We start from the raw sequence: 16,418 nt of genomic DNA on the forward strand, positions 1-16,418 counted from the left end.
CCATCCCCTAAGAGACCCTTAGGGGTCTCTGATCCCCGCCCACCTCTGTGGCACTGCCTCCTACCACTTACGTTGTTGTTCACTCCAGACGTTGTTGTTCACTCCAGACGCTGTGGCCTTCTTGCTGCTCTTCAGATACTACAGATACATTTCCTTTGCATGACTTTTCCTCTTGCTTTTCCCACCACCACAGTGTCCTACCCCCGATCTTCTCATAGTCAGTTTCTCCTTCTCATTCTGGTGTCAGCTCAAGTATCAATACTCAAAGAAGTGGTGCCCAAAACTTAGTGGCATAGAACAACCATGTTATTATGCTTGCAGATTCCCTGGGCCAGCAGTTTGGACAGGGCAAAGTGGGGAGAGTGTGTCTCTACTCCCCGATATCTGGAGAGAACTTCAAGACAAAGGGCAACTTGGTGGCCAGGGGTTAGAATCACCCTAAGAGTCATCATTCACAACTGGTGGTTAGTGCTGGCTCTTGTCCGGGACCTCATTTGGGCTGTTGGCCAGAACACTTACTTGTGGCCTCTCCATGTGATCCGTCTGCCTGGGCAAGTTTTGGGCTTCCTCACAGCATGGTGGCTGCATTCCAAGAGTGAGTGTCCCAAGAGAGAGCCAGGAGGAAGTGCCTGGCATTTTTATGATCTAGCCTTAAGTCACGTAGCACCACTTCCACCATACTGTTAGTGGAGACAGTCACAAAGGTCTACCCAAGTTCAAGGGGAGGAGGTACGGTTTCCACCATCAATGGGAGAAATATCCAGCTCACATTGTGCAATGATCCTGTGAGATAGGAGATATTGTTATGGGCCACTTGGGAAAAATACAATCTACTACAGAAGCCTTTCCTAATAATTCTATTTTGGTTAAAAATTGTCTTCAGCTGCTAGTAATGAAAACCCAGTTTTGATAGCTTAATTAATGTAAAGGTGATTCTCTCATGTGAAATAAGTTCAGAAGTAAGAGATTGAGGTTAAGTTTGGCAGCTCCACAAAGTACCAGGGACCAAGGTTTCATTTATCTTTCTGCCGCATCCATTTCCAAGGTTCTTCATGAACAGAGGATGGTTGATGCAGTTCTCACCATCACATCCATGTCCCAGGCAAGGAGGACAAAAGGGGAAAATTAAAAGGTCATGTTCCCAGCCCCTTGAAAAAAAATTTTTTTTCTGAAAAGTTTACTTGTCCACTTTTGCCTCTGTCTCACTGGGCACTATTAGTTGCAAGGGAAGTTGGGTCAACTGAATCGGTCAAAGCTGGGTTCACTTCAGTGGCTGTGCTTCTTGTGTATTCATTCTGGGACCCAGGCTGAAGAGACAGCAGGCACCCAGGGAAGGCTCTCCCTGTGGTGATTGCAGGGAGCAAGCAGAAATACCAGAGGAGGAGCGCCTGGGTGGCTCAGTCAGTTAAGCATCCAACTCTTGATGTCAGCTCAGGTCATGATCTTACAATTTGTGGGACTGAGCCCCGCCTGGCTTCTGCACTGACATCATGCAGCCTGCTTGGGCTTCTCTCTTTCTCCCCTTCTCCCTGCCCCACCCTCTCTCTCAAAATAAATAAGTAAACTTTAAGGAAAAAAAGAAAGAAACACCAGAGGGCTTCTGAGATTCAGCCTTACAACTGGTGCATGATCACTTCTGCCCATGACCCATTGGCCAGAGCAAGTGCGTGGCCTGGACTAAAGACAAGGGGCAGGGATCTTCTCTCCCCATGATGAGGCCATGGCAAGGGTGTGGATGCCAAGGGAAGTTCAGGAACCACAGCTGTACCTCCTCTTTTTTATCAGCTAGCTCATACTTCATTTTATTTTCTTTACAGAATGTTTCATATCTAAAAATCATCTAATTCATGTATTTGTTTACTTATGTTGTATTTTCATTTTCATGCAGTTCCAAATACTTTCTAATTCCCTTTGTGATTTCTTCTTTGACCAATGAGTTATTTAAAATTAAGTTGTTCTATTTCCAACTATTTGTGAATTTCCCAAATTTCCTCCCGCTGCTCGCTTTTAATGCTGTCGTGGTTGGAGAATGTACATTGTGTGGTTTTAAATTTATGGAGATTTGTTTTGTGGCCTGGTGTATAGTATATCCTGGAGAATGTTCCATGTGTGCTTGAAAAGAATGTGTTTTCTGCTCTGGCTGGTGGGTATCCTATAGATGTCACTTAGGTCAGGCTGATCGACAGTGCTTTGAATCTCCTCCATCCTTGCTGGCTTTCTGTCTCATCCTTCTGTCCCTTACTGAGAGTGGGGTTACTGATTGTTGACTTATCTTTCCCTCCCTTTTCATTCCATCCACTTTGCTTCATTTATTTTGGGGCTGTTTTAGAGGCTTGTTTACTGTGTCTCTCCCTCACTAAACTCAGAGCTCCTGGAGGGCAGAGAGCTTGACCGGTCCCATTCCCAATGGCTTGTGAGACCCAGTACACCATCAGGGCTCAGTAAATATCTGATGAATGAGTGATGGCGGGGTCAGCCCTTATAGCAGTCCTACCACTTCTTCCATCAGAAATATTTCCTGAGCACCTCTTATGTGCTGGGTACGGGGTCCCTGCGCTTCAGGGACTGACAGTCTAGGAAGGAGACAGGTGCAAAAAAGGGCAATATTAGTACAATGGTAGGGGCATACTGAGCCTGAGAGGTTCAGACAAGGAATATGTCCCAGGCTTCTAGGTGTGGGAAAAGAACTCCCAGAGGAAATGTGTCTAAGCTGAGACCTACAGGTTGGGGATCAATTAGCCAGGTGAGGAAGGCTTGTACCCGGCAAGGGGATCCACATGTACAAAGATCCAGAGGCCAGTTAGAGATTGGAGTGTTTGGAAACTTAAAGAAATTCTAGGTGGCTGGAGCATGTGTGTGAGAGAGTGGTGATAGGTGAGGGGCAGAGCAACACAGAAGTGGGGCTTTGGGTTTGATCCCCTAGAGTTCTGTGGGGAGGCCATTGAGTGATTCCAGCAGGAGGTGACACTGGACTGGAGAGCTGCAGGCAGATTGGAGGACAGCATGCTTGGTGAGTGGCTGTGGGGTACAGGAGAGGTAGCAGATTTCTGGCTTGCTGACTCACCATAGCAGCAAGTGCTGGAGGGGGTCAGGCTAGGCATGGGGGTGATGAGGAGTTTAGTGTGAGTTTTGTGAACCATGAGGGGCGGGTGAAGGACATCCCAGTGATGGGCTGGGCACAGGATGTCTACCAGAAGTGATCAAGTGTGGAGATGTCAACCGAAGCCCCAGCAGTGACCCGGATTTCCCCAAGGAAGTGAGTGTGTAGAGTGGGGAGAGGGCTCTCAGGGGCCTAGCGGGCTTTTGTGAAAGGGTCAGGGGACTTAGGGAGGAGTATTAGGAGGCCATAGGGCAGAAAGGCTTCTCAGATCCTCCCTGCATCCAGCCCACTCATCACCTCCCACACCCGCCTTGCTCAATGGTGGTAGCCACCTGGAAGCGCATCAGGAGTGTCCGGGACAAGCCAAATTTCTCAGACTTCTCGGAGGAAAAGGCCACTTACTCAGAAGCCCTCCCTTATCACAGCATACGTGTTTAACTCAACTGTGGCCATGGTGCTGACATGACTGGGGCAAGTACAGAATCTAGAGGGACTCACTAGCAAATTTATGAGTTTATGTAAGCTGGGTGCTATCAGTTTACTCCCCACCCAGGTCCCCTCTTTCCTCACCCAACCAGCTCTGGCTTCTCATTACAGCAAATGTCCAGTGTAGCTGATGCTGAGGAGGGGTGGCAGGAGTGGCAGTGAGCATTTGTTGACCTCCTATTGTGTGGTTGACAATTTACATACATTATGTCATTTAATTGCACATAGTCTGTGCTCAATAAATATCTCTCACATGGTTGAATGAGTCCAATTACCCAAGGTCACACAGCCAGTAAGAAGTAGGACCAGGACCATCTGACCCCAGAGCCCTGAGAAGGGGAGGAAACAAACAGAAGTGGAACAGTGCATTTAGGTGGCAGGGAACCTAGGGAGGGGAGAATGAGTGTACACAGGAGGAATGAAATCAGGGAAGGCTTCCTAGAAGAGAGGATGTTGAGCTGGCATTGACGGACAGGCTTTCCAGGGGATAGGAGCAGCAGGAATGAGTCCACAGAGTGGAGGGCTTGGGGGTGTGTGGTGTACAGGAAGGGGCTTGAAGAGCTGGTCTTGAGGAAGAGCCTGAATGCCATGCCCCAAGGCCTTTCAAAAGGGAGGCATAGGAACTTGGGAGCCCTGAGTAGAGCAGATGCCCTGAAGGAGGGGGAGGAGGGGAAGGGTGGTCTGGTGGGTTGGGTGGGAGGGCATGATGCTAGGGCACCCACAGGTTAACCCAGACCAAGCTCCCAGGTAGCCTCATGCTGGGGAAGTTGTGTGGAGATAGGAAGATTTTGTGTCTGTCTCTTAACTTTTATTTATTTACTTGTATTAACTAAATTCCATAATTTATTCAGATATCCTTCATTTTTGCTGAAGTCTTTTTTGTGTTCTGGATCCCACCCACCATAGCATTTTGCATTCATTTTTTTTTTTTATATTTAAATTTTAGTTAACATACAGTGTCTTACTTTAACTTTTGTAGCTCCAGTCCGTAGATGACAGTAAAAAGTAAGTTTTAATTCAGTGGGGAGGGCCCTGTTTCTAAGTCTTTGCTGGGCTCTCTTCCAGGGCAAAGTGAACTTATTGATCTTTGGTGGACTCAGAGAGAGACAAATTTTGGTTCAATGTGAGAAAATGTACTTTTCTTTCTACCTGAACTGTTGGAGAAGGGGTAAGCTGTCCTTATTGGGAAGTATGAATGTAGTAGCTGTTGGGGAGTTCTCAGTAAAGTGGTTCCTATCCCAGGTGCATGGCTCTTCCCTGTATATTTTCATTCAGTTCAGGAAGAAACTTGCTGTGTGACCCTGGAAAGTCCCTTCCTCCTTAATCCCTCACCCTGAGATGGCTGGTGGGACTCAGACATTTGTAGCCACGAAAACTCTCTTCAAGTGGAATTTCACTCAGACCCTCAGTATGAAGAGTAGCTAAAAGCAGAGGTGCTTTGTTTCAAAGGTGGGAGGGGCCAAAGTTTGGGCTCTGCCTCCACCTCTCTAATCCCTGGGTCTCCATGGAGCACAGTGTGAGAAATAGTCATCTATTTCAGTGGTTCTCAGAATGTGGTCCCTGAACCAGCGGCACCTGAGAACTTATAGGAAATGCATATTATTGGGCCCCAGCCCACAACTGCTAAATCAGAAACTCTAGGGGTAGGGTCTGGGCATCTGCATTTTTTTTTTTTTTTAATTTTTTTTTTTTTTCAACGTTTATTTATTTTTGGGACAGAGAGAGACAGAGCATGAACGGGGGAGGGGCAGAGAGAGAGGGAGACACAGAATCGGAAACAGGCTCCAGGCTCTGAGCCATCAGCCCAGAGCCTGATGTGGGGCTCGAACTCACGGACCGTGAGATCGTGACCTGGCTGAAGTCGGACACTTAACCGACTGCGCCACCCAGGCGCCCCTGGGCATCTGCATTTTAACAAAACTTCCAGGTGATGCTGATGGACAGTAACATTTGAGACCCACAGGTACATGATCCTGTAAAATCCACTCGGCATGAGTTCTCTGTGATTCCCTGCCCCCTCGAGAGAAGCATCCTCTGGAACACTGTTCCCCAATCCTGGCTGTGCACAGATCCCCAGGAGCTTTAGAAAATATGGTTTAAAAACATCCACTCAGCACAGTTATGAACAAAGCTGGGTCAATCTAAGGGTGAAAGTGAATGAGACACAGTCTGCTCCCTGCATAATTGGAGGGAAGATGACAGAAACATACAGAGTAAGTAAATAGCCTGACAATGCAAAATTCTGTAAAGCCATTGTTTTTCAGGCTGGGATGCATACATTCCTCCCTGAGGTATGCAGTAGGTGTCCAGGAGCACTTGAGGCCACAGCATAAAGAGAGCACATTTTCTAAGCACTCCTGCTTTGCTTTAGATACATATATTTTTTTAATTAAAAAAATTTTAATGTCTATTTAAAGAACACAAGCAGGGGAGAGGCAGAGACAGAGGGGGTCAGAGAATCTGAAGCAGGCGCTGTGCCGACAGCAGAGAGCCCGATGGGGACTCAAACCCATGAACTGTGAGATAATGACCTGAGCTGAAGTCGGAGCTTAACTGACTGAGCCACCTAGCTGCCCCTAGATATGTATTAAGTAAATTAAATCACACATGGATATATTTTGGAGAATAATGTTAAATACACCTTAATTCTTAAGCTAAAACATGAGACTTCAGAGACGTTCTGAGACCAAGGTGGCTCCCTTCAGGTTGTAACCCCAGAGTTCCAGAGGCTGTAGGATACTTGAAAGGCCACTAGACTGACCCAGGAGGCCTTCCTGATGGAGGTAGGGTTTGAAGCAGCTTTAAAAGATGAGCAAGACATGGACCAGATGTCAGGAGCACAGAACAAAGACACAGCAGCTGGAAAGAGGACTCCTATAAAGCAGTAGTGCTCCAAGTGTGGTCCCAAGGCCCAGCAGCACCTGGGAACATGGGAGAAATGAAAATTACCCAGCCCCATTCACAGCCTACTGGATGGAAACTCTGGAGGTGAGCCCAGCGATCTGGGTTTTCAATAAGTCCCACAGACGATTGTGAAGCAGGCTTATCTTGGAGAAGCAGGGGTATACAGAAATGAGCAGTCTGCTGCAAAGGTAGGCTGGATCAGCTCTGGATCATGAAGGACCATGAACTCCAGGCCCTGGAGTTTAACTTTAATTAAAGGGCTTGGAGGAGACATGAAAGCAGTGGAGAAAAGCAGTGCTTGCTTGTCTTTCCTCACCCAGGGACCTCAGAGAACCGCTTTCCTTTTTAAAAAAATGTTTTGTAACTTACAGATAGGTGCACAAAGGTAGAGCCTAAATATTTAATATATGTGTGTGCGTACGCTTGTAACTGCCACTCATAGAGCATTTTCATCATCCCAGGAGGTGTCCTGTGCCCCTTCCCAGTCCGTATCACCCTCCAGAGGTTGCCACTGTTTTGCTTTCCATCACATTGGATTGGTTTAGCCTGTTGTTGGATTTCATATGAATGGAGTCATGAATTATGTATTCTTTTGTGTCTGGCTTCTTTAGCTCAACATAATATGTGAGATTCATCCAAGTTTTCATGCCTATTACTATTCTTTTGTGTGGATATACCACAGTTGGTGTATCTATCCTGTTAATGATGATTTGGGCTGTTTCCAGCTTGGGCTATTATAAAGCTGCTATGAATGTTCATATACGTATCATTAGGGAACATAAACACTCATTTCTCCTCAGTATCTACCTAGAGTGGAATTGTTGGTCATAGAGTAAGCATAGATTCAGCTTTATTAGGAACTGCCGAATAGGTTTTCAGAGTGGTTGAGTATATATACTCCCACCCCCAACATTTGGGAATAACGTTCCTCATGCTGCCCAGCGTTTTGGTATTGCCCATCTTTCTACTCATGGCCATTCTGGTGATTGTGTAGTGGTTTCTCATTGTTGTTTTAGCAGCAACCACCAACTGATGGTTGATGAAATTGAGTATCTTTCTGTTTATTAGCCGTTTGAAAATCCTCATTTGAAGTTCTTTTGCCTACTTTTTAATTAGGTTGTCTTCTTTTCCTTATGGATCTATAGGAATTCTTTAAATATCCTGGACACAAGTCTATTTTCAGATATATGTATTGTAAATATTCTCCCAATCTGTGGCTTCCGTATTCAATTTTTAATAGCTTAATTGAGATATAAATCTTATACCATACAATTCAGCCATTTAAAGTGTAAAATACGATAGTTTTTAGCACATTCAGAGTTGTGTAATCATCACGACAATCCATTTTGGCACATTCTCATGATCCCAAAAAGAAACCCCAAACCCCAAAGCTGTCACTCGCCATCACCCTGCCTCAGCCCTAGGCACCCACTGTCTAGTACTGTCTCTTGTAGGTTTTCCTGTTTTTGAAATTTCACGTAAATTGCAGCAAGGTTCATCCACATTGTAGCATGTGTCAGTACTTCACCCCTTTCATGGCTAATATTCCATTGTGTGGATAGACCACGTTTTGTTATCCATTCATCAGTTGATGGACATTTGAGTTCTTTCCACTTTTTGATTATTTTGAAAATGCTGCCATGAACATTCATGGGCAAATTCTTGTATGAACATACATTTTCCATTCTTTTGGGGATATACCTAAGAGTGCAATTTCTGGACCATATGGTAACTTTTTAACCTTTTGAGGAACTACCAGCTGTTTTCCAAAGTGGCTGCACCATTTTAGATTTTCTTTGCAGAACTTGTTATTATCTGTCTTTTTTATTATAGCCATCCTGGTGGATATAAAGTGGGATCTCACTGTGGTTTTGATTTTGCATCTCCCTAATGACTAACGATGTCAGGCATCTATCTTTTCATGTACTTCTTGGTCATTTGTATATTTTCTTTGGAGAACTATCTTTTCAAATCCTTTACCCATTTTTTAAAGGGCTATCTTTTCATTGTGGTTCTATATACATGCAAGTCCCTTATCAGATATGTGATTTGCAAATAATCCCTCCTGTTCTGTGGCTTGTCTTTTCATTGTCTCCATGGTGTCCTTTGAAGCATATAAGTTTTTAATTTTAATGTATCTAATTTTTTCTTTTGTTGGTTGCATTTTTGATGTTATATCTAAGAAAGCTTTGTCTAGCTCCAGATCACAAAGATTTACTCCCGTATTTTCTTTCTTTATTATTTTTTTAATGTTTATTTATTTTTGAGAGAGAGAGACAGAGCATGAGCAGGGAGGCGCAGAGAGAGAGGGGGAGGCTCAGAATCTGAGGCAGGCTCCAGGCTCTGAGCCGTGAGCACAGAGCCCAATGTGGGGCTCTAACCCATAAACTGCGAGATCATGACCTGAGCTGAAGTTGGATGCTTAACTGACTGAGCCACCCAGGCGGCCCTCCCATATTTTCTTTAAAGAGTTTTATAGTTTTAGCTTTCACATTTAAGTATTTGATTCTGGGTTAATTTTTGTATAGGATATAAAGAAGGAGTCCAAATTCATTCTTTTGAATGTGGATATCCAAATATCTCAGCACCATTTGTTGAAAAGGCTTTTTTTTCCCCACTGAATTTTCTTGGCACCCTTGCTAAAAATCACTTAACCATAAACATTTATTTCTGAGTTTATCTCTGGACTCTGAATTCTATTTCATTGATCTTTATGTCTGTCCTATACCAATACCACAGAATCTTGATTCCTTTAGGCCTAAAGTAAGTTTTGAAACCAGGAACCGTGAGTCTTTCACCTTTGTTCTTCTTTTTCAAGATTGTTTTTTGTTTTTTCTTTTTTCAAATTTTTATGTAATGTGTATTTATTTTTGAAAGAGCATGAGCAGGGGAGGGGCAGAAAGAGAGGGAGACACAGAATCCGAAGCAGGCTCCAGGCTCTGAGCTGTCAGCACAGAGCCCGATGCAGGACTTGAACTCACAAACTGTGAGATCATGACCTGAGCCAGTCAGACCCTGACTGAGCCACCCAGGTGCCCCTCAAGATAGTTTTGACTATTCTGGGTCCTTGTATCTTCATGTGAATTTTAGAATCAGCTTGTCAAGTTTCTCTACAAACAGGTGACTGGGATTTTGATGAGGGTTAAGACGAATCTCTATATCAATTTGAGGAATGTTACCCTCTTAACAATATTAAGTTGTGTATACGAGACCTCTTTCCATTTACCTAGGTCTTCTTTAATTTTTTTCGATGAAGTTTTGTTGTTTTCAGAGTGTAGGTTCTATGCTTCTTTTGTTAAATTTATTTCCAACCATTTTTTCCCCTTTTCATCTTACTTTTTCAATGATTTTTTAAACTTCTATTAAAAAAAATTCAGTTTTACAGAAAAGTAACAAGGATAGGAGTAGTACATAGCACAACCAGATTCCCTTTTCCATAGTCATCTGTTAACATGAAGTCCAATGTGTTTATTTTTCTGTGTGGTTCATACATTTTGTATACAGCTGAAGGAGTCTTTGCCCCTCTGAAAACAGAATTGTTTTCAGGGTTCCACAGTACCCTCCAGTGGCTGACCATGCCAGGTGAAGTCATGTCTGCTGGACAGCTCATGGCCTGCCAATGCATGTTTGTGACACAGGTGGGTCGTGGTTGAGGTTGGTGTGCGTTTGGCCAGATGGGATCCCAGTGAGTCCACTTGACTTTCGGCGACAACATCAGTGGTTTGACTACTTGCAAAGAGGACCTTGGCCACCCACCAACTGTTTAGCTCAGAGAATAGAGGTGCTGTGTTGCCTAGAAAACTCAGTAGCAGGTTTGGAGAAGAGAAAAAGGGGCCAAGGGCCCAGGCCTCTGCATGTGAATTCCCAGCTTCCACTTTAACAAGCCCAGGACAGGGTCCTGAGAATGCTGTGAGCTCCAGGAAACTTGTCTGAGCCCCAGAGGCAGAGAGGCAGTCCTCACACTCGGGCCTCTCCACCAAGCTGCCCCAGGGTCTCTGAGATTGGGCCAGAAGCCCTGGCTAGCACTCAGGAACCGCGTTCTAGTCCCCCTCCTTGACCTGCATCTGTCACTCCCCCGTCTGGGCCATCTGCAAGAGAGCTACAACTTTGGAGTCAGGCTGACTTGAGCCCAGATCTTGCCATCTTGATGACGTTGGGCAATTTACTTAATCCTTCTGGACCTGATTATTTTATTGGAAATAAAATGGAAATAATAATAGTGCCAAACTATAGTTGTCATGTGTTGATCACCTTCCCTGTGCAGGGTGCTAGGGAGACAGAGATAAGTGAAACAGAGTCTAGGGGAGAAGGGAAGCACAGGAAACAAAGAATCCTTAAACAGAGCAGAAGGCAATATGCACAAACACTGTGAAGAAGGTATTTGTATTCCCATTTAGCAGAGGGGGAAATTGAGGTCCATACAGATGAAGTGACTTGCTCAAGGTCACACATTTGCAACTCTCCAGGTTGACAAGGACTCATTTGTGTTCTCTAGGCCTTGGCTTGGGGTCTAGAGGCTCTAAGGCTGGAGCAGAGGCTCCACAGAGAGCTGGTAAGTGGGCATGGTAAGAAGGGGAGCCAGATCAAGAAGACCTCTGGTGCCCAAATGCGTTTGGATTGGATCCTGTAGGCATTGTGGCCACTCAGTTCTTCTTCCTTATTATCTTCAATCCATTCCCTCTCTCGGTCCCCATGGCCACCATTGGGTCTGGGCCTTTCTCCTGGATGACTGCGACGGCCTTCTCACTGGTCTTGCTCTCGTTCTGGCCACCTCCAGTTTGTTCTCCCAACAACGTGAATTTTGTAAGATAGATATTTGGTCCAGTGGTTCCCTGTCACCCCAGGATGAAACCCAATTGCCTTTAAAACCGTGCAGGGCCCTGTGGGATGGGTCGTCTGTCTGACCATCCATTGCCATCATATTCCAGTCCTGTGCACTTGCACAGTGCGCACACTCACACGTACATGCATACTGCACCCAAGGCACATTTAACTTAGTGCCTCCTCCACCTCAGGGCCTTTGCACATGTTGCCTCCTCTGCCTGAAACACTCCCTTCCTATCTCAGAGGAGATAGGATGCTTTCCCAGAGCTAAGTCAGGTCTCCCTCTTATGGCCTGCCACAGCCCCTGTGCCTTGCCCACTCACAGCACTTCTACTTCTGTGTTGAAATTGTGTTTTTACTCCTTTCTTTTCCTCAAGATTGCAAACTCTTTGAGGGCAGAACAGCATTTCCTGCTCCTACTCCCTCCTTGGGACTTGGTGCAGAGCAGGCACTCACTTTGAACGAATAAGGGGATGAGAGCTGGGTATCTCCTACCTGCTTCCTCCGTCTGAGAGCCCCCAGGTGCAATGATGGCCAGAACTATTAAGACAGCAGAAACCTTTCAGGGAGTGATGGATGGTGCGACAGGCACTCGGTGCTTCCAGCCGATGTATGAGTTTTAAGAACGGATGTTTGTGGCGAGTCCAATTATGCTCTGGTTTTTGAAATGAGTCGTGTCGATGATGGCCATCCTGCCCATTGGGACTTAGTCAATTTAGTGAGAATTAATTACAGATGAGAAACTAGCTTGCAGAGCAGTTAATATTTTAGCTCCCTGGGGTACAATGCACATGCAACCATCAGTCTTGTTTTTGCTTGTCCTTCCTTCTGTCCCTCTTCCTCTTTCTGTGGTGGTCCGGGCTGCAGGGTGACCAGATTGCAGTCTTGGCTCCCCTGTGGCTCACTCTCCTGTTAAATAAATAAGGTCTTTCTGTCAGTCAGCAAGTATAATAAAACTCCTCTGTGTCACATGCTCTGTTGGGCTTTAGAAACACAGCAGGAAACAAAACAGATGTAACCCTACTCTGAAGATGTCATAGCTAAAATATAATCACAACTGCAATGGGGATAGCACTTTACAGTTTATAAAGCAGTTTTAAGCATCAGGATGAGCCTCTCAACAGCCTCATGCTGTACTTAGTGGTGCCATTATTTCCATTTTACAGATGAGGAAAATGAGGCTCAGATAAGTGACAGCTTGCCCACAGTCATCAGCTTCTTCTGGTGTAGCTGGGCTTGAACCTGGCACAGAGCCGATAACAATGTGTTGAAAGTCTGTCAATCAGCTGCCCAAGCCCAAGCAAAAGGAATTATCCTTCTTCATCAGGACGTTTTCTTTCTTTCTCTGGGATTCCAGGGCTGAGAAGACCCTGTAGGGCTGGAGCCTGGGTCCTAAACATGGAGACCCATAAGGAAGAATGGGAGGGTCCTCCTGCCCTTGGGTCAGCAGAGAAACCCCCACTCCAGGTTCAGAATGACCCCAGTGTCCCAGAGCCAGCTGTGGGCAGAAATAAGAATTAAACATTACCTTCCTTTCCCTCTCACTTGTAGTTCATACTTTCTTCACCCTCTGAAACATGCTTTCAGGAAAGGTTCTGATAGCTTAGGTACAATGGGATTTGATTTTTTTTTTAACATTTATTTATTTTTGAGAGACAGAGACAGAGCATGAGTGGGGGAGGGGCAGAGAGATGGGGAGACACAGAATCCAAAGCAAGCTCCAGGCTCTGAGCTGTCAGCACAGAGCCCAACGCGGGGTTCCAACTCATGAGCTGTGAGATCATGACCTGAGCCGAAGTCAGACACCAACCACCTGAACCACCCAGCCACTCTTGATTTCTAATTATAGCTCAAGCATGTGGTCTCCACTTAAGGACACACACGCCTTCAGCCAGAGAATCCATTCATTAGTTGAAGACTCAGCCCCGAGTTTCTGACCTTGGTGATGGGGCTAGAGGTGTCCTGAAACCTTCAAACTGCACCAGACTGGGACTGATGAGGGCTGGCCTCAGGAGGAACCAGCTCATTCTCCCTCCGTGGGACCACAAGCCAGGGTGGGTGCCCTCTCCTTGTCCTCCCCGCCATCTCTGCCCAGATTCCTGGAAGGGCAGGTTACAGCAGCAGGAAGTCAGCTCCGGACTGGAGGAGGTGTTCAGGAAGCAGGGACCTTTGTCACCTCCACACCTGCTGTCCTCTGTCTGACAGCACAGCAGCCTCTTTACAGATTTTGGAGGGTTCTCTGTCCTGCTCTCCATCAGTCCCTCCTTCCTACCCTCCATCTTTTCTCCTCTTTCTTCTTCTCCTTCTCTCTGTTTTCTCATTTTTATCTCTCCCTTTGTCTTTCTCTCTAGCCCTGTCCCACTTCCCTGCCTTTTTTTCCCAGTCCTCCCCTTCTCCTGCACTCCTTTTCTGGAGAAGACCAGAAAGACTTCCTGGAGGAGGGACTGCCCATCCTCTCAGGCATTTTCCCCTTTCAGATCTCAATGTAAAGAGACAATTCTAGCAATAAAAACTGTTCAGCAGTGGAATTAACTGTCTAGCTCAGTAATGAGTTCTCTGTCAGAGAGGCAATCAAACAAGGCAGTGTGGGCATCCTTCCTGAATGTTATAAAGGTGATTTGACCTTGATTGGGGCTGGACCACATGTCCTCTGATACTGAGGTTTTCCTGGTGTTTATTATTCCACAATTCAAGGTGGTTTCAGTATATTCCATATAATTAAAACTTCAGGCCTGGGGCTCATGCAAGAGCAGGTAGATTTGAAGATAGTTTTTTGTTGTGAGAAAGATGTCTTGCATTCTTTACAATTTTAATATTCATTAAATTTAGTTGAATTTTTAAAGTAATGAATCACAATACAGAAATTTTAGAAAACAGAGAAGATGGGGCACCTGGGTGGCTCAGTCGGTTAAGCGTCCAACTTCGGCTCAGGTCATGATCTCACAGTTCGTGGGTTCCAGCCCCACGTCAGGCTCTGTGCTGACAGCTCAGAGCCTGGAGCCTGCGTCTGATTCTGTGTCTTCCTCTCTGCCCCTCCCCACTTGTACTCTGTCTCTCTCTCTTAAAAATAAATAAATGTAAAAAAATTTTTTTGTAAAAGAAAAGAAAACAGAGAAGAAAAAAACCATTCCTGACACATTCTGACACAGCCACTGTTTACATTTCACTCCATTTCTTTTCAGCTTTTTCCTTTGTTCCTGTTTTAGACAGCCATGTCAGGGTGGAAAGACAACTGTGTATCCCTTCTTGATGTCCTAACTCTAGGACACGAATATGTTTACATAGACACCATCTGCATCGTTTTCAGTGACTGCTTAACACCCCATGGAGTGGTTGCCTATGACTTCTTTAGACTTTGCTTTAAAACAACACAGTGCATGAACCTTTTCAAAGACAGATAACGGTAGAGCAGAGCTTTGTACTTCTTCAGAGAGGGAATTACCCAACTTTTCAGAAGAAGAGCAAAACCTAAGTTCTGGAGTGAACATGCTTGAAAGCCTCCCGCTGCACCAGGAGTTGTGGTGGGTGTTCTTTGGGCATCAGTTACCTGTGAACAGCAGGTGTGTGTTACCACCCCTGTTTTACAGGTGAGAACGCTGGGGTCAGAGATGCTGGCCTAAGATCTTGTGCTATCTGTATGTAGGCCAGGGCTTCAAAGCTGCAGGAGACTTGTGCTCAGGCCTATCAACTGTGGGATGATGGGCCTTTGGGGTTTCAGGATTTCCACGGAGCTGTCATGAGGGCCTTGGATGAAATAGACCACGAGAGCAAGGACACATTGGCCAGGGAGGAGCTGAGGCGCGGCCTGAGTGAACTCCCAGCCATCCGAGACCTTCACCAGGGGATCCTGGAGGAGCTGAGGGAGAGGCTATTGCACTGGTGAGCTGTCCATGGTCTGCTGCCCGTACTTCCGTTGCACTGGGGGATGGGGTGGTTAACACCACACCAAGTGAAACCGTGTCTCTGTTTGACCAATGCAGAAGCCGAGGTGCAGATGTTGGGTCCTTTGCCCAAAGTAAAATGAGTGTGGGAGGGTCAAGTTGGGACCACTACCCAGTGACATGATCAACGCTCACCAACTAACACCGTGCTGGTCACGAGGCTGAGTTCTCACTATCCCATCTCCCTACCTGGCTGCAGGGAGGACCAGCAGAAGGTGGCCGATGTCTTCCTGGCCCGGGAGCAGGAGTTTGATCACCATGCTGCTCACATCCTGCAGTTCGACAGGTGTCTGAGTCTACTCAGTGAGAACTGCCTGCATTCCCCCCGGCTGGCAGCTGCTGTCCGTGAGTTTGAGGTGGGTCCCTTGGTCCTCTGAGAACCTGCTCTAAGGATCCAGGGGTGGGGTGGGCATGGAAGGGCTTACTGAAAATCAGTGGGGCTTCTTGGTAGGCCTGAGGCTGAGGGTCAGAGGGGAAGCCCTGGCTGGGAGAGGAGAGGGTGACCCAGAAGAAGGGAACACTTAGAGCCTAGGACATACCCTGTTGGGCAATTGATGACAACTCCATGAGCCCCCACCTTGGTGGGAGTTTTAGTGGCCATTCTCCTGTCCCAGTAGAAAAGCACAATGCAAGCTGGGGCCACACCCATTGGAATGACCAACAGATGGTCACTAACTGGGGATACAGTTACTGAACAGGAAAAATGAGGTTTTTTTTTCTTTTACTAATACTAGATGCAAAGCAGGGACTAGGAGTTGCATGTTACTGAATATAGCACTGACTGTGAGCCTGAAAGAATGAACTGTCACAGAAGGAATGAACTGGTGCTAATCTGGGAGGCCTTCCTGGAGGAAGGGAACCTGGTTTTAGAGCTGGGGGAGAAGTTCAGTGTGGCCAGGAAGAGGTGTGGATGGGACAGTGTATGAGGGATGCCGTGAGCTTGGTGCCCTGAGGCAGGGGTCTCTGATGGAGTTTTGTCCTCTCTGTCTCTTGGGAGCAGCAGAGTCAGCAAGGAGGTGGCCAGAACGTGAAGCACCGGCTGCTGCGGGTGGTTCAGCGCCTCTTCCAGTACCAAGTGCTCCTCACAGGTGGGCCCCACAGGAGGTCAGGGTGCACTGAGGTGATGCGGGAGGGAAGGCACCTGAGGAGGGGTGCAGGTAATG

General features: G+C 46.3%; 1 protein-coding gene across 3 annotated transcripts in view; it reads left to right on the top strand.

The window, feature by feature from the left end:
* The window catches only part of FGD5 (FYVE, RhoGEF and PH domain containing 5), a 123,580-nt gene that overhangs the window by 74,432 nt on the left and 32,730 nt on the right, over positions 1-16,418 (top strand). For 2 of the 3 annotated variants that reach the window (XM_086697347.1, XM_025922136.2), the window contains exons 6-8: positions 15,033-15,193; positions 15,455-15,611; positions 16,256-16,343. In XM_086697347.1, coding sequence (XP_086553473.1) covers positions 15,033-15,193; positions 15,455-15,611; positions 16,256-16,343 — 406 coding nt within the window. The remainder of the gene's footprint in view (positions 1-15,032; positions 15,194-15,454; positions 15,612-16,255; positions 16,344-16,418) is intronic. The other variant, XM_086697346.1, reaches the window with a different exon arrangement.

This window comes from Puma concolor, chromosome A2 (assembly GCF_028749965.1).
Source record: "Puma concolor isolate L17-30 chromosome A2, mPumCon1.1.hap2, whole genome shotgun sequence".
NCBI classification, from domain to species: Eukaryota; Metazoa; Chordata; class Mammalia; order Carnivora; family Felidae; genus Puma; species Puma concolor.